The sequence below is a fragment of the Mytilus edulis genome, chromosome 4 (assembly GCF_963676685.1).
Source record: "Mytilus edulis chromosome 4, xbMytEdul2.2, whole genome shotgun sequence".
Lineage (NCBI taxonomy): Eukaryota > Metazoa > Mollusca > Bivalvia > Mytilida > Mytilidae > Mytilus > Mytilus edulis.
Window position 1 is genome coordinate 60,318,291 of NC_092347.1, and position 23,000 is coordinate 60,341,290.

The 23,000-nt window shown below is 32.3% G+C and overlaps 2 protein-coding genes across 2 annotated transcripts in view; one reads left to right on the forward strand and one right to left on the reverse strand.

Annotated features, from left to right (window-relative positions):
• LOC139521934 (alpha-aminoadipic semialdehyde dehydrogenase-like) overlaps nt 1-16,830 on the reverse strand; it is a 29,834-nt gene extending 13,004 nt beyond the window's left edge. Inside the window, exons 1-13 of the mRNA XM_071315695.1 lie at nt 16,609-16,830; nt 12,764-12,817; nt 11,995-12,060; nt 11,321-11,401; nt 8,723-8,846; nt 8,310-8,442; nt 6,475-6,519; nt 5,479-5,556; nt 4,690-4,747; nt 3,352-3,391; nt 2,730-2,771; nt 2,090-2,184; nt 127-211 (exon numbers count right to left, since the gene is read on the reverse strand). Coding sequence (XP_071171796.1) covers nt 127-211; nt 2,090-2,184; nt 2,730-2,771; nt 3,352-3,391; nt 4,690-4,747; nt 5,479-5,556; nt 6,475-6,519; nt 8,310-8,442; nt 8,723-8,846; nt 11,321-11,401; nt 11,995-12,060; nt 12,764-12,817; nt 16,609-16,797 — 1,090 coding nt within the window. The 5' untranslated portion in view covers nt 16,798-16,830. The remainder of the gene's footprint in view (nt 1-126; nt 212-2,089; nt 2,185-2,729; nt 2,772-3,351; nt 3,392-4,689; nt 4,748-5,478; nt 5,557-6,474; nt 6,520-8,309; nt 8,443-8,722; nt 8,847-11,320; nt 11,402-11,994; nt 12,061-12,763; nt 12,818-16,608) is intronic.
• Nucleotides 16,831-18,925: 2,095 nt separating this feature from the next.
• On the forward strand, nt 18,926-22,721 carry LOC139520122 (uncharacterized). The gene is made up of 2 exons (XM_071312586.1): nt 18,926-19,171; nt 20,030-22,721. Exon 2 carries the CDS (start codon nt 20,032-20,034, stop codon nt 21,619-21,621), a length of 1,590 nt encoding a protein of 529 aa, XP_071168687.1. The 5' UTR covers nt 18,926-19,171; nt 20,030-20,031; the 3' UTR covers nt 21,622-22,721.
• The last annotated feature ends 279 nt before the right edge of the window (nt 22,722-23,000 follow it).

Consider the following 23,000-nt stretch of genomic DNA (forward strand, 5'->3'; position numbering starts at 1 on the left):
ATGTATGGAGACAAAGCAGAATTATTAGATTTTACTCATAGATTATCGACAGATTTTCTTTTGTGAAACAAAGTTGTTTGATGTTGATTATACTTGCACTTGTCTTTGCCGATAGTCTTTACTTACGCTCTAAAGGATCACCAATTTTAATCTGAGCATATGCTTTCTTCAGTCTCTCTACAACCTCATCATGGACTTTCTCGTGGAGGATCTAGCAACAAATATGTAAACCAACTTAAAAGGTGAAATTAAATTTGTAATCCTCACAATAACACAATATGGTGTATTTGCATTTATGAGATTTATATCTTTGTTACTTTTTTGTAAAAAGTCAATACAAAAACAAACATATGTATAATTAGGTCTTTCCACTTTTCCGTGGAAAGACCTATTGGATTTCTTCTGATTATTATTATTATTATTTTTTTTTTTCTTCCGCCAACTTTTTGTTCCTTCGCAATTTTTTTGTTTACCAAGATGTCGCTTAGACATATGGTATATGATATCGAACAGTTATTACGCTTTTGTAACTGACACCGCGTAACCAAAATCTTTTCAATGTAAGAGTTATCTCCCCGAACACTGTTTTTCTTGTGATCGCTTAATATTCGCAACCGTATACGAAACCGACAAATTTATTTTACCAAATTGCTCGTTACATCCTCAGGATAATTTGATTTATTTTGATTGAAGCTATCCGGAGACTCCATATGAGAGTTATTTCCCCTTTTATATTTGATATAAGTGATATGCATTTTGAACTGGAAAACCATAAGTCTTAGAGGCCTAAGGTCTTTTGATTTGAGGTCCTTGGTCCAAAAAAATGAAAATGAGGTCAAGGTCAAAGGTCAAGGTCATGATTAAATTATTGATTTTGGCTTGTGATCTCTTATTTTCAGAAATCTTATAAGATATCGACAAAATATTTTCACATAATTGATAGTCGCGACATGTAGTTACACATAAATTTTAGTCGAAAGGGTACGTAAACATTTGCTGCGAGTTTTTCCCCCTTTTATATCTAATATCAGTCGTATGGTAATATAACTCATTAACAATATAGAGTAAAGACCTAGAGTCTTTTGATTTGAGGTCCTTGGTTCATGACCTTGAAATTGAGCTCAAGGTCATATGTTAATTTAACGTTCTAGATTTTGACCTTTGCTTTTACCTCATATGTATTCATGTTAAAGCTATTAGACTTTTTGCATTAGGTTGCAAGAAGTATGACGTTGAAAAAGCTAACCGGAAGTGACCTTTTGTAAACCGGAAGTAGCTAATTTTTGTAATAAATTATTGTAAAACTATGTAAAACCATATATTTTTGGAATCAGCGTCAAGTAAACTATAAGACAGTACCGAAAGTAACATATTTTGAACCGGAAGTAAAAAATTATCTCCCTTATTTATATCTTATTGTAAAGAAACCTTATATTTTTGGAATCAGCGTACAAAAAGTTGTCATTTGACGCCGAAATTGACATTTAAATCCAAATTTTAATATTTTCATATAAAAAAAATCATTACTAGTGGAAAGACCATCAATGGTTCTCTGAACAATTGGTTTTTAATTATGAATTGTAGTTATTCCCCTTTGCCCATATGTTATATGTACCGTCTTGTCATGTGAATATTTATCATTTGTTATTATATGTTCATGATGTTGTAGGGTCTAAATATTGTGTATTAAAAGAAAAGAACCCTAGATCTTCAATTGCATTGTATTTGCCAGAAAATACCCTGTTACAAATTTTTTATAAAGCTTTGTCAACAATGATGTTTAACCAAGCCCATCTTTAAAACTACTTGCTGCAAATTGCTGGTCAAATTTTTAATTTCAGCATTTGCAGTGAACATCTGATTACATGCAGTGGGGTGGATTCAAAGCTGTTGTATGCCATTGCTTAGTAAATTTTTGAACCAGTGCAAATTTTTCATATCATGAGAATTTTTACTTACTTCCACCAATATATTATCAACTCTGAATCACGTGAAAATCACTTGCAGAATAGAAGTAAAATTCAAAGATGTTGCAAACTTTCCAGACATTACATTAGAATCAAGTCGTCAATATAGACTAGTATCTTACCAAACGTCTAGTTGTGGTACATCTCTGTCCAGCTGTGCCAGCGCAAGCAAATACTGCAGCTCTCACAAGCATGTCTATATCAGCATCATCATTTACTGAAATAGAAGATAAACGTTATTTCTTGTGCACAAACACTACCTGCCTTAGCATACTGAAATATAATTTGCTTACCGTGCAAGCTCAGTTAGCTGTGATATTGAATATTTGATACCTGGTCTGTTTTTTATTTTATTTTTTTCAATGGCTCAATACTTTTTTAAGTTTAGAAGTTAGATCTCCAACCTAAGGCAATTTATTGTTATGCTCTCCATATTTAGGGTGCAATTTGAACCCACAACTTAACTTTGTAATTTAAATCAAGGCAAAAATGGCAATTTTGGAGGAGTGAGCCCCCTTTCAACTGTCTGGCCCAATCACAAAGGGTCTAGTTCTTTCGAAAACTCAATAATAATATAATATTTAAAGTAACTAATAAATATGTTAATCATCTAAGTATGCTTTGGCGACATAAACTTCTGGTTACAAAATACTTTTAGATGTCTATTTATACAATCTGTGTTCTTAAGTAGCGGTTTCATAGACGATTACTCAACAATATCGTGTACTTTATCTACATCACAGGTAGTGAACAATTTCTTACCTATTAAAGCATTATTTCCTCCAAGTTCTAACAAAAATTTACCTAAAAAGTAAATAGTATAAGATAAATCAAACATAGTAAAATATTTAATTAACATTATTTCCATACCATGTACTAGAGAAGGATTGTATATATCAAAGACTTAAATATTTCAAATTAAATGATCAAGTATTTATAAAAAATCTATCTGCAATAACCTAAAATGAAGTGTTATTGAGGACACAGACATCCTAACTTTTCTATATTTTCTTCAGGTACAGGTAATCAAAATTTAAAATAACCAAAGGTTCATTATGGTGGAACAGTTGTGTAAACAGTATTTCATTTATAAACAAATAAATAAATATGCACATCAATACAAAACATTGATTGGAAAACAAGTAACAAGTCAGTTATACAAATTCCTCTCCTATTTTTTGTTGAACAGTATATGTCAGAATATCATCCATGATATTTGCTTTTGAAAGATTGGATGCGAGTATGAAAACTAATGACCGACTGAAAATAAATAATATTAAGGAATGAGTAGTACTTCATCATCAAAATAAAAAAGTTTGACCAAAGACTAAAGAACTGATTTTTTTTTTTTTTAGCTGAGTACAAAAATTAGCAAATCAATTACCAAATCTTTCTTGAACCATCATGGAAACTTTATGTCCAACCTGAAAAAAATAAATAGTAAAAACTAATTAACTTTTCATATTTATGTTGTGTTGTATTTTTAACTTATACATTCAGAATAATCAGATATTGTCTTATATATGAATATCATGAACAAAGAAATTATATGAATTTTTAAGTTAGACACTAATGACATAATATATGCAATATCTGTATGTTTTCTGGAGTACAAATTTAAGAATGTATAATTCTTTTGAAATTGAAAGGATCTGATATTCTTCAGGATAAAAACAAGATGTATTGTAAATGTATGCTCAGATCAGATACCCCTACTATATAAATTCAGTAAACAGGAAAGAAAAAGAATACATATTAAATGTGTAAGCTGATATCAAATTTTCTATTACCAAAAAAAAGTAAAAGCAACTTGATGTTCTTGCAGACATAAAGTTCAGTTTGAGTATAACTCAAGAGAGCCGTGGTGTAGTGGTTAGTGCATCAGACTTCTAACACCAAGGTTCCTGGTTCGATTCCCGTTTGGGATGAAAATTTCAGGAACTCAATTTTCGGCTCTCCCTTGACACCATCTGCGAGTATGGTCTTGAGGAAACGATGATAGTCCGTCGGAAGGGGACGATAAATGGCTGACCCGTGTTAAGAGAGAGCCATATCTCTTGCACGTTAAAGACACCCTTGTAGATTTCGAAAAAGAGTAGGCTAATGCCGCTACAAGGCAGCAATCGCACCCGCAAAGTGGAAAGGGATTAATATAAGTTGCAAAACTTGTTTCCCAATCCACTATAAATAAATATGTTTAAACTATAAAACTACTTACAGACCCAGCTAGAAACAATAGACTTTTTTTATAGGTCCTGGTAATCAATAAAAGTTAGGTTATTTTCAATCTTTCAAGAACGATAACTCCTGAACGGTGAAAGGGAAAATAGTCAATATCAATTCTGACCTCCATTTTGTCATCAGTAACAACATATTAAAATTCGAAGAGCTTTGGTGGAACTGTTTATGAGTTAAAGCACAGACACCACTAGAAATACATTTTTCAAAAATGATTACTTTGAACAGTCAAAGTGAAAATAGTCAATATTGGACTTGACCTCCATTTTGTCATCAGAAACAACATATCAAAATTTGAAAAGTTTTTGTTTTAGATCCTTGTAATCAAAGACACTGTTTGGCAGCCTCTAGCCCACTCTACATCCCCAAATCAATAATTGAATTTTCCTTCAAATCAGGTTTAAAAGCATAAATTCACAAAAATACATTGAATTAGAAGTTTGAAGTCAACAAATAAAAACTGAGTTTTAATGAACAAACTTACAGGTGTACTGCCAGTAAATGATAGAAGATTTACTCTTTCATCTTTGGCCATCAATGTTCTAAAAATATATGTTACAATCAATATTAGGTGATCAATCATTAGATTAAAGCATAAAGCATAAAATAGCATGGAAACTATCACTTTTGTGTGTGTTTTACTTTACATCTCCCCCCCCCCCTTAAAAAAAATCAAATATTATTCAGAATATGGTATTCACAATTTCACATCATCAGTGTAATATATATTAGCTATATATTTTATATTATATTTCTAAAATATTTTAGAATATCTTATTTGCATACTGTTTATAATATCCTGTGCATTTTTTTTCAATTTACTGGTGAAAAAATTTTTGAAACATTCATAAGCCATATTGTCTCATTACATCTTATTTATACACTTGTTAAGAATTAAAAAATATCTTCTTCATACATTGGTTATAACATTTTACTTCAACTTTGATATTCATCTAATTGTGTTTACAATGTTAAATAGTATTTTCCATAACTTCTATTTTCATCAAATTTTCAGTTTCTGTGTGTTTAGTTACCAGTTAATAAATGTCAAACTAAGAGCTTATCTTATACAGTGAAACCTGACTAAACTGAATCCTGCATAAACCGAAAACCTGTATAAACCAAACATGTTCTTAAGCACCTTCATATCAAATTGTATGCATTGTGAACCTGATAATACCGAACATCAGCCAAAGCCGAACACAATCTTAAGTCCTGAATAGGTTCAGTTTAAACAGGTATAACTGTATAATAAATATTAAATCATTTTTACCCAATATCAGCACCTCCTTGAACCAATGAACAGATGGCACCTGGAAGATTGTTTGCTTTCAAGACAGCTTCTAAAATTCTGAAAAGAAATAGATGAGGTATAAAAATAAAAGACATAAACGATTTACACAATGCTAACTTAAGAGTAAATAACGATTTAATGTTTGATCCCTCCATTAATAATTATTTGAGATCACTGCTTATTCATTCTTTTCTTGCTTTTGGAAAAATAAGCTTCAAACTCCTTACTACTATTAAAAAACAAAAAACAGTTTTCTGATGATGGGGGGTAAAGAACGCTGAAACGTGTTGATCCTTTGAAGTGTCAGTGTCATTACTACTTTTTATCTAATACTTTATAGAGGCTGCATTGACTTATCAAACAAACATTGAATCAAACAGCAACAAATACTTCAAAATGTTATTTTTAGTTGAGGGCGATTTATTTTTGTGATTTTCTACTTTTCTTGATGTATTTATATTAGGGAAGATTAATTTTACATACCATAATTGCGACAAATTATGTTCCCTTTTTTTCTCTTAAAAGTCATTCCAATTGATACTTAATAGTGTCTTTGTATGTTGTGATGTTACTCTATTGTTTCAGATAAGGAAGAAGGTTTGGTACCATTAAAACTTTTAATTTTTGCACCTGTCCTATGTCAGGAATCTGATGTTCAATAGTTATATTTGTTGATGTCGTTCATAAGTGTTTCTCGTTTCTTGTGTTTAATATAGATAAGACCATTGATTTCCCCGTTTTAATGGTTTTACACTAGTATTTTTTGGGCCCTTTATAGCTGGCTGTTCGGTATGAGACAAGGCTCCGTGTTGAAGACCGTACCTTTACATATATTGGTTTACTTTTATAATTTGTGACTTGGATGGAGAGTTCTCTCATTGGCACTCATACCACATCCACCTATATCTATAAAAAAATAATTGTTTGCAGGATTAGTTGGTTAACAGTTGAATGGCTTTTATATTTTTGACTTACTTTGTAATTGCAACACTGACAAGTGGGGTTGTGGGTGCTCCTTTCCTGAAATATATAAAATGATTATAGAAAACTTTAATTAAATTATAACTATACTACTTGAAAATATGTCACCATTGGGATAGCTTTTAAAAAAAAAAGCAAAAGCTAACCCTAACACGATGAGTATCCTAATAGAATTTTTTAATGAATTCAAAATGTAGTGAAATGAACTCTGATAGCATAAAAAACGTTGTTATGTCTCAAAATAGCATCAAAACTTTAAACTTAGGCCACAATTAAAAATATTTCAGTTTGCCCAAACCCGACCCATGATGACTGGGTGTGGGTAGGTAGGTAGGCAAATTCTTTTTTTTTTTTTTTTTTTATCAGAATTTGCATGAAAATATTGAAAGATTTTAAAACAGTATATCTTTTTTTTCTCTGTCAAACCTTTGTAGAGACAGCCAAAAGCCATGAATTTAAAACCTTTATAAATAAATTAGTTTACTATATGATTTGTATCCTGAGATGTTTATAACCCTGACAGTTGCTAACTGTGTGAAAGGGCTGTTGGATTTGTGAAGTGATTTTCAACAGTTCCATCAACACGATGTTTGTGTAAAAAAAATATCAGCTGATTATGTAATGATTAAATTTGTTTGCAGTTTTTAAATCCTATTTCTATTAAAATAGATTAAATGTCCTAAAATATTTATATGAATTATTATCTACCATCCTTAGTTTGTATCTTTTTTATGCTTTGAAAAAAAATTATATTTTACATTATCACACAATTAAACTAATTTGGCTATAAATAGATCAAACATGTTCTGTAGAATCTCCAAACTAAAAATGTATTTGTTATAATTTTATTTCTTTAAATAATCAAGTTTAAATTTTTGAAAATAATCATTATTGATCAAATATAATTGCATAAAGTTAACGTTTTCTGAAGACTTTATTTTTAGGTCATGGTTCTAGAGGCTTCCTCACAAATTGTATAAAAATCCAATATGGCGTCCATAACAATGTTTTTACTTTTGCACATGTGAAAAAATATTTCTGACAAAAGTCAGATTTCTCTTGTCAAAAGGAATTTATATTTATATTGCAATAAATTATTCAGAAGGAGTTACATTCAGTTTAGATTATATTTCTGATTCTGTGAGCAATTATAGTTTTATCAAATTCTCCCAAACTGCAACGTACTGACTGTCTAATGAGACTTGTAAATTTGAACTATTTGAATAAAAGGGCATCTAATTTACATGATAAAGGAAGATTATAATTAAAGACAACAATTTATCAAGAAATAATTCCTTTTTATTCAGTAAAAACAAAATCTTCTTGCAAGATTGTAAATTCGCAACTTCCAGATCCATTTCCTGTCAGAATAACATTAAAAATATTCGATTGCACATGGTTTCGAACAAATCTACCTGAATATTCTTATCAGATATTCGATAACACGATGAAATTAACATTAAGCATATAGCTAAGGGTTTGGTAGTACAAACAACTACAGCGTAAAAAAACTGTGCCACTTCACATGTTTTACTTCTTTACGTTCGTTAAATCAGAAGATAAAAACAGAGAACATCGAATATCGATTAACTGCGTCTTTTATACGCTTTCTTTTAATCTTATTCACAGTTACTTTCAAACGCAAAGACGACAAACATTAAGTTTTGTACGATGACGGAGCGGACCCAATATAAATCCGAAAAAAAAAATTCTTCCAAAAAACGTCAAAAAAAGAATTTGAGTCGGCGGGTTTATTTTGGGTCGGTCGTGTTTGGGCAAACATACAATCTTTTTATTTTGGCCTTAAATATTTCAAATAATTGGGTTACCATAAACAACAATTTCCACAGATCAATGATATTGATGAATTCCACCCATACACTGCTACAGGGAAGTTAAAAGCTGTTATAATACCCACAATTCCCAGCGGATTCCACTGTTCTATCAGCATATGTCCAGGTCCTAAAATGAGACAGAAAAATTGTAAACAATATTTTATTGAATAAAAGACTAAATATGATTGAGCAGATAATTATTTCCAACAACACAATGGACAATGAAAACTGCTATAAAATCATGTACACAAATGTAAATTGTTTCCGTTATTTTTACTGACACTTGGTTTAGGCAAGATTTTATCTCTTTTTTTTATCATTGGTGTATTTGTTTCTTGGAATTAAGTTTTGGAATTATCTTTTGTTCATGTATGAAATTGCAGAATAATATATTATAAAATACTAACGCTCTGATGGAAAGACATTTCCTGAAAACATTCTGGACAGTCCTACAGCATAGTCAGCAATATCAATATACTCTTGTACTTCACCCTCGCCCTCAGCTAAAATTTTACCCATTTCTAAAGACTCCTACAAGAAAAGCAAATTTGAAGTACCAGTTCAATAGTATATCATGGCATGATGACACCTGCAATGGAGACATTCTACCTGACTCTTAATTAAAATTCTACCAAATTTTGGCACTCCTACCAAATTTTTTACTAAAAAAATAATAATTATTTTAGAAGTTAAATATATCATCCCAATTTACTCTCCATCAATACTCATAATACTTGATTTTTAACTATGGAAAGTGAGTTATGTAATACTAAGAACAATGATAATAGTTATTGTTATGTGTTTACTTTTCTACATTGGCTAGAGGTATAGGGGGAGGGTTGAGATCTCATAAACATCTTTAACCCTGCCGCAATTTTGCACCTGTCCCAAGTCAGGAGCCTCTGGCCTTTGTTAGTCTTGAGATTTTTAATTTTAGTTTCTTGAGTATAATTCGGAGTTTAGTATGACGTCCATTGTCACTGTACTAGTATACATATTTTTTAAGGGGCCAGCTGAAGGACGCCTACGGGTGCGGGAGTTTCTCGCTACATTGAAGACCCATTGGTGGCCTTCAGCTGTTGTCTGCTCTATGGTCGGGTTGTTGTCGCTTTGACACATTCCCCATTTCCTTTCTCAATTTTATCAAAGGTACCATGATTATAATTAAAAACGCCAGACGCGCGTTTCGTCTATATAAGACTCATCAGTGACGATCAGATCAAAATAGTTTAAAACCCAAACAAGTACAAAGTTGCAGAGCATTGAGGACCCAAAATTCCAAAAAAGTTGTGCCAAATACGGCTAAGGTAATCTTTTGTTGGTATAAGAAAATCCTTAATTTTTTAGAAAAAGTTTTGTAACAGGAAATTTATAATAATGACCATATAATTGATATACATGTCAACACTGAAGTGATGACTACTGGGCTGGTGATACCATGGGGGATATACAACCAACAGCATTGGCATCGACCCAGTGATGTATCAATACCTCTTCATAACTGTTCAACTTAATACTATTTTGTTTTGTATTTTATTTAAATCAATTTTACGAATAATCTAGATTTGAGTATTGAGGTAAGAAATTGTGGTTGTAGTTGCTTCTTGGTTTGAGTTCTTTTCCCTTGTGTTTGTGCGTTTAGAAATGTCTTGCTTATTTATTAACTTCAATCTTCTGTGTTGAATTCAGCCTTAAACATGAAAAAGACTCAGGGTCCTCTCTATGTATTTCTTGCCTCATGATGTGAGATAGATAGATATCTTTATTTTAAAATACAACTTGGTACATATACATGAAATACAATATATTACAATTTTAAACATAAGCATTCAATTAACATGTATATTTATACCAACCAGCCTTTAGAGCCTTATGATGCACTGTCATTTATGTACGAAAAACTATATGAATAAATTTCAAATCCATTAATCCTTATTATATCAGAGGCTTAATTCTTATTAGATACAATGTAGTTTCAATATATCAGTTGTGTTTAATAATAAAATGAGAAAATAAGGATGAAAGCAACTTAATAATTTTTGGTTTGATAATGTAAGGGTTGTACATGGAAAATTTTGAAGATAAGAGTTGTCTCTCTTTGTACGTATCCACATTATGTTAAGGAAAAAAAATAGAAATTGAAATAAAAGGTAATAGAGAATTTATCACCTAGAATTGACTAAATTCTGACAGATGATCTTTATAATAGTAATTTATCCCATTTGCTGTGAAAGCAAAATAGTATGTAAACACTATGGCTAATATTTGAAAATGTAAACAGGTACATGTAAATGCATATAAGTAAAAAAATATCACAATAAGTACATATTAAACAAGCATGTTTAACAATGAACTAACCAGACCCTACTTAGTACAATGCAGCTCTTATTAAAATATATATTTAATGACTCGAGTTTGTATAAATGTGTAGTTTGTCTTTTCATCTTGGTGTTACTTTGGGTTATCTCCTTTTATCAAAATTGAAAATTTGACATTTACTTCTTATTTGGATGTATTTTGTTTGCTTTTTCTTATTTTTTAAAGGAAGCTTTATTAGCGTATCAAGTGGTTCTATTGGGTTAAAGTGAATTTGTATCATTGTGTATATCATCGTCTCATGTATGCCTGTTCCAGTGATTATACATGTATATTCCACAAAGTGAGTATTTGTAAGATTATTTTGTCCATCATAAGATTTAGACTATTTGTATTATTTTGATGTTTATTTCAATGTACATGCCTTTTTGTTGAATTTCTGTTGCATTTCTTTTTAACCCAAATCTCCTTTAATTCATATATGTTCTTGTATATCTATATACAAAACAGGTCATTGATGCTTTTTAAATAACAAGGAACAGAAGTATCAGCATAAGAATTGTCAAGGTGATTTAAAAAATCTTTCTTTTCATTTCACCTTTCTACACCAAACATTATGACTTTTTAAAATATTCCTGAATCTCAAGTTGATTTGTTCATTCTGACAAACATAATTAAGAATGACTTACCAATTTTCCCAAGATGGTCTTCTTTTCCCTCAATGCCTCGCCCATTTGTCTAACAATTTCTCCTCTTTGTGGAGCTGGCACCTATCAAAATAAAGTGACTTATGTAACTATGTCCTCTAAACCAAACCAAATTAATGTTTAATACCAAAACCTACTATAACTATAAAGGTAAACATAGTGTCATACAATTTCTACCCAGCTTTTCAAACCAGATTGATGCATTAAAACTACATATCATATCTGGCATTTTGGTGATCAAAATATCGAGCAGGATTAATTTACTCAGACTCAGAAAACAATCAATCATGATATTGGATTTGGTATTTTGATCTCAAACTTTGTACATGGAGTATATACTCATGACAGCCAAGATTTTATTTTTTCATTTATATTTGAAAATATGAAGAAGAATATTTTTTTTAAATTATTTTGATAAAATAATACTCTTAGACTTATACCTACTTCAATTGGAAAGCGACAGTTTTGGTCTCAAAATCTATACATTTTTTTCTATCATACAATTAAACTATTTCATTGTCAAGTCCTGTAATTTCTGTCAAATATAGCGCACTAGTTACACTAGTTACAGTTCCGTAAAATTCTAAAGTTGTACAAGTTAAATACTAACCAGTACAGACATTTATATATAAACATGATAAAAACCTATACTGTACCTCTGCCCAGACTTCCCATGCTTCCTTTGTTGCTGCAATGGCTTTCTCATAGTCAGCTGGACTGCCCTGAAATGCAATTACAATACTGGTAATTAGGAATTCAATCAATTAAAAAAGTCTAATTATCAAAATATTAAATGATGGAACTCTAAAATATTAAATGATATTAATTAAAAAAACATGTTAACCCCTTTTTTTGTTTTTGAGCAATACACTATGCTGTTGCCTATTGACCCCCCCCTAAAAAAAAATCATTGTACCCCCCTTCCCCCACCCCTTTTTTTTTGGCAAAAAGCCCAAACCCTGACATTTCTTTTTACATATTTGACAAGTAGTGTAAGTGAGGTAAATCAAAACATAGACAACATTGTTTTTCAAATGTAATTGAATTACCTCTCTTACACTGCTTTTAAATTGTCTTTATTGTTCATTAACCAGAAAAAAAATAGTTTTTCCCCCTTTTTTTGCCCAGAATTTCTAATTTGTTTGAGCCATAACCCTTTAAGTCAATCCTTTTGTGGTGTGAAAACTTGTATAATTTCAGAGAGATTCATACACTTAAACACAAGTTATTGTCAGGAAAATGCAAAATAAATTTTGGAAAAAAATTAACGTGATTCATCTAAATCAGTCGATGTTTTTATCATCTAAAAGAAAGTGTATATCTTATCGTCATACACCAAAAACTACTGTTAACATCATTTGGCAAGAATTTTTACCATTATTCGTCATGAAGGTACCCTCATTACAACCCTCATTAATATCTTACCTGTACAACTGTAGCTATTGGCTTTTTGTTTGTAGGGCAATAAGATGTGGCTATCTGAAAAAAAATTGAAATAATTAGGTAATCAACAAGAATATGTTAAGAAGCTAGGACTGGTTCCCTATTAGGAGTTTTACAAACACATGATATTCATTTCCACCTTATTACTAAATCTTTACCCTTGACACATTGGTTGGGAATTTTCATGTTTTTTCTTGTTGCCAGGGGTTAAAAAATCCACTAGCCCGACGCCCGGGACTAGATCATTTGCGCCTCGGGCAATCAAAACGTTAACCCAATATGCCCAACGGACTAGTAACAAAACATTATTGGCGTTTCCAAAATAGATAGTGGAAAATCCCTTCATCCCTATCCTATCTTAGCCAATCAGTTTTAATTACGTCATCCGGGATTCAAAGCATTTGAACTGGTTTGTACAGGTCTAGGGTTGCGTTCAATTTCGTAGCTGCTACTAAGCTTAAGGACTAAGATTTATGACTATTGAACGTGTAGCTAGCCTAGCTGCTACATAGATATTGATAGCAGCTAGGCTAGCTATTTGTTCAGTAGACAAAAAATCTATGTAGCACTACGTAGCCGCTACGATATTGAACGCAACCCTGTTGTACAGTTACATGTTTTAAAAATAAAACAAATAACTGAGGGTAGCCAGGTATCATCTACTGATCGCAATATCTCACACTTTCTAAATCGATTTCTCAAAACAGGGGGTATTGTACATTGCTTCTGTCGAGATTTTCAAGTAACGGTACCGGTTATTGTGTATTGGTCTTGTCGGACAACTATTGAGCACGAAACAATACAACAAAATATTTCAAAATATATTAGAACGGGCACCCCAGGAACTTCGTCAGTTTCAAAGCAAAAAATCGGTAGATGAAGGGGGGTACTATTGAGGCTGAAAATTCATCCAGAAAAATGTAAAATACGATCGGGAAAAGCGGAAAAGAACATATCTAGTGACATGGACAGAAAGATTCCCCTGGGCAAGGTCGGCTGTGGTGACAGGATGAAATTTCCAAGACCATGTTCTGCGAATATTGCCAGTGTTTTCCCGAGCACGCCAATAAAAGGTCTCCCTTGTATGTGTGGACAACAAATATAATTATTAAACCACTTGTTTCACACGATTAAACCAATAAACATGTTTTCTCTGCCAGAAAATAAACTAGTTTAAAACGGTGTATAATGTCCCCTTCAAAACATGACACCCACCATGTATTATGCAGCAAACTCTGATTTGAAAGGCATACATGGGCTAGCAGGTCAATTTTGATGGGCTAGCAGTTCTTCGAACAGGGCTAGTAAAATCCTGCTGCCAATAAGTCCTGGGCTAGTTATCTGTTACAATATTTTTTAACCCCTGGTTGCAAAACACCATAAGTGCATTACACAATTTTGTGGAAAACTAATACATCATCATAACCAAAATTTGTAAGGGTTCCACATAACCCTGTCTCGCCTACTTTCACTGTTAATCGCAGTCTCAATAAAAATGAGGAAAAAAAATAATAAAAATATTCCTCTCAATATTTTCTTTTGATTGTAGGAAGCTTCTGTCCAAGTTTTGTACAAACTACTACTAAGCATGGAAGTATTATATTGACAGGAACTCCAACGAAAAATTAGCACATTCGCACCCCACTGATATCTTTAGGAAAATAAAAGGTTCCGACTCAGTATGTCAAGTATGTGATAACTCCTTTGTGGGGTATCTGCGATGCCGCCCTCGCGTGTGTAGTTTACAGAAACTGATCTTATCACGTGATCTGTTATCGAGGGTCTAATCTACCTACCAATGTAAATAAACACGGAAACTCCCGTGGCTAATTGCGAATCGCTACATGAATAACGACACCTGTTTCTATTCAATAATTAAAGACTACAGCTGAAACAATCTTAAAAATCGGTCCATATTTAACAGAATGACAAAAGAAAAATAACTGTATTTGGAAAGAAGATAAGATTATTTTTTGTTTTGTCTAATATGTTTTTATCACTAGAACTAGGAAATCGGGAAATATCGGATTATGCAGATTACATGACTCTGAAGTAGAGTGTTTGCAGAAAATAATTTGATGTCCGTGTAGTGTGCCTGATGGCGCCTGATAACTCAAATTTTTAGTTAAAGATTGTAAATTTTAATCGAGTGAAACACAAATATTAATAGTTTCTCGATCGTAAAATGTAACTTAACATATTTATAGAAATTGTTTTAAGCACTAAGAGGTGGATAATTATACGCCCGTGATTGTCTCTAGTATGTAACAAGTTAAAACACAGATTACATGTACACCTTCTTTTTTTTTAAATTCAACCTGGTCCGAGATTGCTCTGGTGTCTGACGGATTTGCTTTGGGAAATTTATAAAATTTTCTTTTTGTTGAAATGAATGAAACATTTGACACCGGACTTTCAGTAAACAATTCAACAAGTGATTTGTTAGCAGTAAACCTCAATTATACATGCAGATTACAACTATTTGTTTCCTTACACAAGACATTTATTATAATTCAATATAAAAATAAGAAGATATGATTGCCAATAAGGCTACTCTCCACCAGAGATCAAATGAAACAGAAGTTTTCAACTATAGGTCACCTTGCAGCCTTAAACATATTTTAGCAAATCCATTTCATATATGAAAAAAATTCTATTGGCCTGATTATGGACAAAACAAATAACAGAGAAACAAATAAGCAAATTTAAAGAATAAATAGATATTTGCGATTGAAAATTATGTCTATTCAAACGATTATGTTTTTTTTTCTGTTTTTTTTTTTGGGGGGGGGGGGGGGATCATATGGCATCTGTTTGAAATTAATCAGTAAGTTGTCAGTAATGATTTTGTTTCACATTGGTAGCGCAAAAGGGGGATGGTTAATTTTTTACTACAACTGAATCAAATGAAGAATAGCATTACTTTTTTTTCAGTAAACTGATATGGCGGAACTGTGGTGGAAAAATTTTGTTTTGCAGTCGGGTCCTTCACACGAAATCATCTTTTCTATTGAACATGTTTCAGATTTACAAAAGCAATAAAACTCTTCAATTTCTTCTCCGATAATTTTTTCAAATTCTTCATCATCAAAATCGTGCATGTCCATATTGATTAGTGAAATATTTGTAAATGTTGATAGTTTATTAACATAGAAAACCTAAAAACTATAAATTGTCAACTGTCAAATATTGGCATGGTCGTTAAATGTCATATCCTTGACAATTATGTATAACATCCGGTTACTTCGGTTAATTCCGTAATTACGAGTATCCCGAAAACATCGTTGAACCCATGCATCGATACAGCTAATTGAAAGATGTCAAATTAATTAACAAATACTTAACGATTTTGCGGCATCGCACTATAAACGTTTGAAGTCGGTTTGTTGGAGCTCCTGTCAATATAATACTTCCATGTACTAAGTTACTACTAACAAAAAGATAAAATTGCTGTGACAGTACCCTTGTACACCCTCAACACTCTGGTAAGGTTTTTTTCTTTTTGAAAAAAATATAAGTGCATTAAATAATTTTGTGGAAAACTAATACATCATCATAACCAAAAATGTTACTCCTAACAAAAGACAAAATTGTTCAGATAATTTCTGCTAAATCAGCTGTTACGTATTGAGTGACCTTGAATCCACCAATGAAATCGGTTGATACGATACACACCTACGACTATGTTTTGTGGTACCTGCTTGCATTTTAATAAACAGTATGGGTATGCTAAATGTTGCAACAATTCCCTTAATTATATGTGTTGTACTTAACATGAGAAATCAATATTTTTATAAAGTAAAAATTCTTGATCAAAATCTGCATACCTCGCCTGATCCTACCCATTTTCCATAAAATACGCCATTATTTTGAGCTGACAGTCCTAAATCTTTAAGCCACGAATACTTTGGATCTTCTATCAATAAACTTGACATGGTTCTGTGTAATCTAAGAGATAACAATCGACTCTTTGTGAGAAAGTGACCGGCTCTGCAGTACACTGTGGATGTCGCCATTAGGGTAATTTGGACGGATCCATTTAAAGGGATGACCTAAAATAAAAACACACAAATGTTGAATAATATCTGTGAAAATAGTTAAAAAGGGAATTTTTATGATTTTACGTCGTTTGCAAATTTATAATCATGGTCTGTGTGAAATTTTGTTTCTGAATGTCTTGAAGAAAAATATTAAATCGTTCCGTATACCCTACAACAGAATGGAGGTGACGGGGAGACTTCATTGGAAAGATTTGGCGCACTAAACAATCGAGTTCTCCAAAAACAAATACTAGATATGTACTATCAGAAGTCCATTACTAGACCAGTAATGGACTTCTGGCACTATCCAAAATATAATTATTCAATTTCCCAATATATCTAATTATATTCACACGAATCTTTAACTGCTATTACAAATTCAGTATTTAATGGTCCGCGCTTTTATAGTCAGGTATAGTGTCACTATACAAATCCTTGCTTAAGTATGAAAAGAAGTTGATATTTTCAATTTTAAGGATTCAGTGGCGGACAGGGATGGGTCCAGGTAAGGGTGTAATGGGCGTACGACTTTTCAAAATAAAAAAAAAACAAGAATGTGTCCCCAGTACACAGATGCCCCACTCGCACTATCATTTTCTATGTTCAGTGGACCGTGAAATTTGGGTCAGAACTCTAATTTGGCTTTAAAATTAGAAAGATCATATCATAAGGAACAGGTATACTAAGTTCCAGGTTGATTGGACTTCAACTTCATCAAAAACTACCTCGACCAAAAACTTTAACCTGAAGCGGGACAGACGAACGAACAAACAGACGGACGGACGGACGAACGGACGCACATACAAGAAAACATAATGCCCCTCTACTATCGTAGGTGGGGCATAAGAATATCGTCATCTGCCGTTATATTTTATTGAATATGGCAATTCATCACAACAAGGACGTAACTAGTGAATTCGTCATATTCATTAATTAAACACATACTCTGATTTCTTTTTATACTGATCCCCCCATTCGATGGGTTACTTGGACAACATTTTTAAATAACCAAAACGGTAAGTAAATATGTACATGAAAATTAATGGTTGTTTCGTGTGACTAAGGCTTCCCCAATGGCCATTATACATCTACCGGTGGATACTCCCTACATATATAATACCGGGGCGAGTATGTTCCGACAAACGGGATTACATTGCTGAATTGTCTGAAATGGGGTTATGTTTTTTCCACCTTGCAATAGACAGGGACTTTCTTAGTATGAAAGCATTGGGAAGGGTCATATTTGACTATCTAGAAAGGGTTTTTATAAATACAATGTTACACTATTGTTTCAGATAAGGGTGAATGTTTGGTACCATTTAAACGTTTAAACCCAAATAGTGCGTTCGGATTGAAATTGCGTTATTTTATGATTTTAAAACAGCAACCATTCTACTATACAAACAAAATCCACCAACATGAATATATCTAGAGTGGGGTGCTCATTTTCGCCATATCTTTCCATGTTTTCTACAGTTTATGTTCAGGTCTATATGTTTTTGAAGTATACTGATATTTCTATATGAAGATAACTTCAAATGCAAAACAATCCTAAGCTTGAAAACATGTTTGTTTGAAAATAATCATCTGTAAAGTTAGATTAAAAGGTGTTTGAAATTTCCTGAAGTTTTGTCAATGGTGGACACATATTCGCCGTTTTTACACATCTATTTAAAACCAAATAACTGCAGCTTTATATAATATTTATCAAATAAATTTCATTATAGATGAACAGCAGACATTTCAAAGGTGTAAAAAACAGAAATTTAGGCCAATCAGTCAAAAAAATGCTAAGAAAAAAATCTATGAAAATCCTGTTTTTCATTCAGGAAATTGACCAAAAATCGTTGTCCGTTTTTCGATCTTTTGCAGTAAGTGCCGTAATTTTGTTTAAGTTTTAAAAATAATCATAATTGTTATAAAATTATAATTTATTGGCATATTTCTTCCATTTCAGCCATCCTTTGAAGTGTTTACACCTCAAAATCATAAAACGGCGAAATTGTGTCCCCGGCGAATATGGGCCCCCCACTCTACAGAAAGGCCTTGTCTTGCTTTACTTATTTTTACTTATTTCTTTTAATTTTCGTACCATAAATTTATCATATCGATCACTCAAAATGCACTTTGACGTTAAAAATCGCTTGTCCGGCGTAACATTTTTAGATTGAATAAAATGCATTTTTCTGTTTCGTTGAAACTTGCCTATAAAATCAGCGAAAATTGGTGCATCAACCTCCTACTAGATTTATTTTCTGACGTCATACCCGTTTTTTTGGCGTTGGCTGAAATTTGAAGCAAGCGTTTAACGAAATATTCAGCAGAGAAACCTGTCTTTTTATGTTATAAGGTAAGTTAACGAAATTTTGAATACCAATATTTTCACTATAATATAATAAAGTCATATAAAAACTATACTCAATAGAAAGTTCAGAAAATAAATAAGCACTTTCAAAGTTTCAAATGTAAAAAAACCTATTTCATGAAGCAGAATTTTAATATATCGCATGTCTAGCCACTATGTCCAAACGTCATTTGTTTCAATTCCTTATTCGAAATATGTGATATAAATTTAAAAAAGTGCACTTAAAATGTAATGTTATCATATTTAAAAGATAAAGACTATAAGTTCATAACAATGGTCAAATGAATCGGGTATTTACACAAACATCATGACTTTTCAACTTTTTTTAGAAAGCATTTCCTATGTCTAGCCATTATGTCCAAGGGCGTCATTTCGACGTTTCTGCACAGTGGCGTCTTTTATACGAATACACACTATTCCGTCTAGGCAGTTAAAATCATGCCAAGGAATATTCATTCAAAATTAGGTCTTACTCAAATTACAAAAAAAATATACAAAAAAACAAACGAAAAACACACACACGCTCCCTTTACAGACACGGATAGGAATATTTCCAATGTAGACAAAAGCTATTTCACGCAAATCTAAAAGCAAACGATTTTTGCACCTGATTATTATAGTCTCACCAAATAATTAAATACAAATAAAAAAAATATTTTTCCTCTTATGAACTGCGGTCAAAATGCTTTCCTGTATACCAAATAAAATGCCCCCCCCCCCCCCCCCCAAAAAAAAACCAAGTCAAATATCCGGCCTTTAAAAAAAAGTTCCCTTAACTTGAAGAATCGGTCATCATACAATTTTATACATTCAGTAACTCATTTATTTTCATTATTTTTTCAGTCATGGTTAAAGTTTGCAAAATTTCAAATGCAGAAAAGGCTAAATTTTACAGAGAACAAAAGAAATATCGTAGAAAATCACACAAATTAAAATGCTACCATAGGAATTCTGAAAAGTATAATAAGAATAAGACAGCCAAACGCAATACCAAAGTCCAAAACTCTCCTTCTATCCAAGCTGTCTATAAACGCAGACAAAGGGCAAACCTAAAGCAGAAAAGAGAAAAACAGCGAACATACAAAGAAATGTACCGAAACAGATTACTGAATACCGGTTCAGACGAGCATAGCCAAACTGAAAGTACGGTGCTAATGTGTAAAATGAAAAAGTCAAGAGCAATACATAAATTAAGAAATGCCCTGCCAAAAACTCCTGATGACCGAGTAGTCGTATTAAACCATTATATGTCTTCTAAGTCACCGACTGCCCAGAAAATCACTTCTCTAAAGAGAAAAATTAGCTGCGTGTCAGAACAAATTGTGAGTAACATAAAAACTTTTATACAAGAAAAGAAGCATAAAAGAAGTACGGAATCTTTAACTGTTATGAATATTTTATCAGCCTCTGTCAGTGGTGAAAATATTTCAAGTAACAAGAAGAAAAGTAAAGCTGCAAGAAAGCTTGGTTTGCAAGCTCGTAGATTGTCAGGAGGTGAAAGAATTCGTACAAGTGTTTTAAAATCCGAAAAATCGTGCTTTGAACTTACAAAACGACGCACTAGAACAGATGCTACATCTGATAATACAAAAAAGTTGGCGTATGAATTTTGGACCTCACCGGAGAATTCCAGGACAACTGGAAACAAAAGTGATATCAAACGCACGAAAATAGCTCCTAAAGAATATGTTTCCCATTCTATACAAATTTTAGAAAAAACACAAACAGAGATTTATTTAGCATTTAAGAATAAATACCCAGAAATTACGATGTGTCAAAGACTTTTCGAAAGTTACAAGCCATTTTTTGTATCTCCGGTTCGCCCTAAAGACAGAAATACTTGCTGTTGCCGCATGCATGTAGAGGTTAAGATAGTGTTCAAAAAATGTATGGAGCTTCGAAAAACAATTCTCAAACTTCATGCAGAGTACGACAAAGAAAAATTTGCAGTTTTTGAAAATATTTATGAGATTTCAAATAAAACACTGTGCAATACAGTGACGCATGACTGTCTTACGCGTAATTGTCAAAACTGTGGTGTTTCAAAGTTAATGTTTTTAAATGAAGAATTGGAAAAATCCTCCAATGCTAAAGATGTAAACTGGGAGAAATATGAGTACCTGAAAAGCAATGTTAAAGGCGGGAAAACAATAAGTAAAATTCAACTTGTGAAACAAGTCACAAAGCCCGGCTCACTTTTTGAATATTTCATCAAACTCTTGGAAAATTTTCCAGCGCATCAAATGAGGGCTAATTGGCAAAACTCCCAATACAAAAATATAAATCAAAATCTTCCACTTGGACACGCCGTATGTTTACACGATTACTCTGAAAATTATAGGTGTTCCGATCGCACAGAACTTCAGTCGTCATATTTCCAAAAAACAGAGGTATCGATACATGTAACTATTTTGACACGACATGCAATTTTATAACTAGATGGTGTCGACAGTACAGTTAACTCTCCAGTTATTGTGTCTGAGCAGTTTTTTGTCATTAGTCTGGACTATCAACACGACAGACATTTCACATTTCACTGTCAAAAATTAATCTCAGACTACCTCAAATCAATTTCTGCCGACATTACAGTCATGCACGAATTTACTGATGGCTGTTCAAGTCAGTACAAAAGTAGAAACTGTATGGGGGACGTAAGCTTTGTTGCGGAGTCCGAATTAGGATATTCAAAACTAATTAGGAATTTCTTTGAAACATCTCATGCAAAAGGTCCACAGGATGCAGCCGGGGGATTCCTAAAGCATCAAGCGGATTATGCTGTCCTGCGCGGAAAAACACATATACAAAATGCAAAAGATTTTTTTACATTTGCGGAAAAAAATCTTCAACAGCCAAAAAGTAAAAAAAGTTGTTACAAACGTCGTGTTTTCCGGTATGTGGAATCTATTCCGAGGGACAATGCTAAAAACTTCAAACCTATCGCAAAAAATAGACAAATACATCAAATATTAACAGAGAACGGTGTTGGTGAACTTACAACCAGAGACTTGTCTTGTTACGAATGTGAAAAATGCATCATTGGTGATGTCAAAGACTGACTGTGAAAATGTTTCTTATATTGGACAGTTCCGAAAAACGACAATGATATGTTCAAATCCAATTAACGATGATTGTACGGAAGATAACAGTTCCGACTCTGATACATGTAGACTAAGTGCTGACCTCATTTCCAAAAAATCTGTTATAGCAGTGCTCGCAGATGATCCAGATTATGAGTACTACTTGATGAAAGTTACAGTTGAGCCATTTAAAATAGAAAAAGAAACTACAGATTCGTGGGGATGCACTTTTCAATCAGGGGCAACTGTTATCAAAGGACTATATTACAATCGTGTTCGGAAAAAGCCATTTTTATATAAGTTAGTGCCTAGGAAAATTGCAATTTGTCACACTGTTGCTGTTCTACACTTATGCAGTGAAGTTGATGCGGGTAATATGATATCCATCCCCGAAGAACTACATTTAGACATCATTGAATCCATTTCCACAGAGCAATAAAATAAAATACATGTAAATGGATTTTTTTTTCTGTTACCAGTAGATAATAATATTTATATAAGATGTTACTCGATAACAGATGTTTGGATAAGACTAGAAGTTACAAAAATAAAAACACCGCTATAGATTAGAATCCGAGGTGCAACGGTCTAAGTTATTATCAGACCGATTTTTTTGAAATAAATACCATAAGATGTAAAAATGTTTAAAGTGTTTTTGTTTATTTGGTAAAAATATTATTCAGGCTAGTTTTCATTTTGAGATGAAATCAACACAAAGATTTTTATTTGGAAAGATT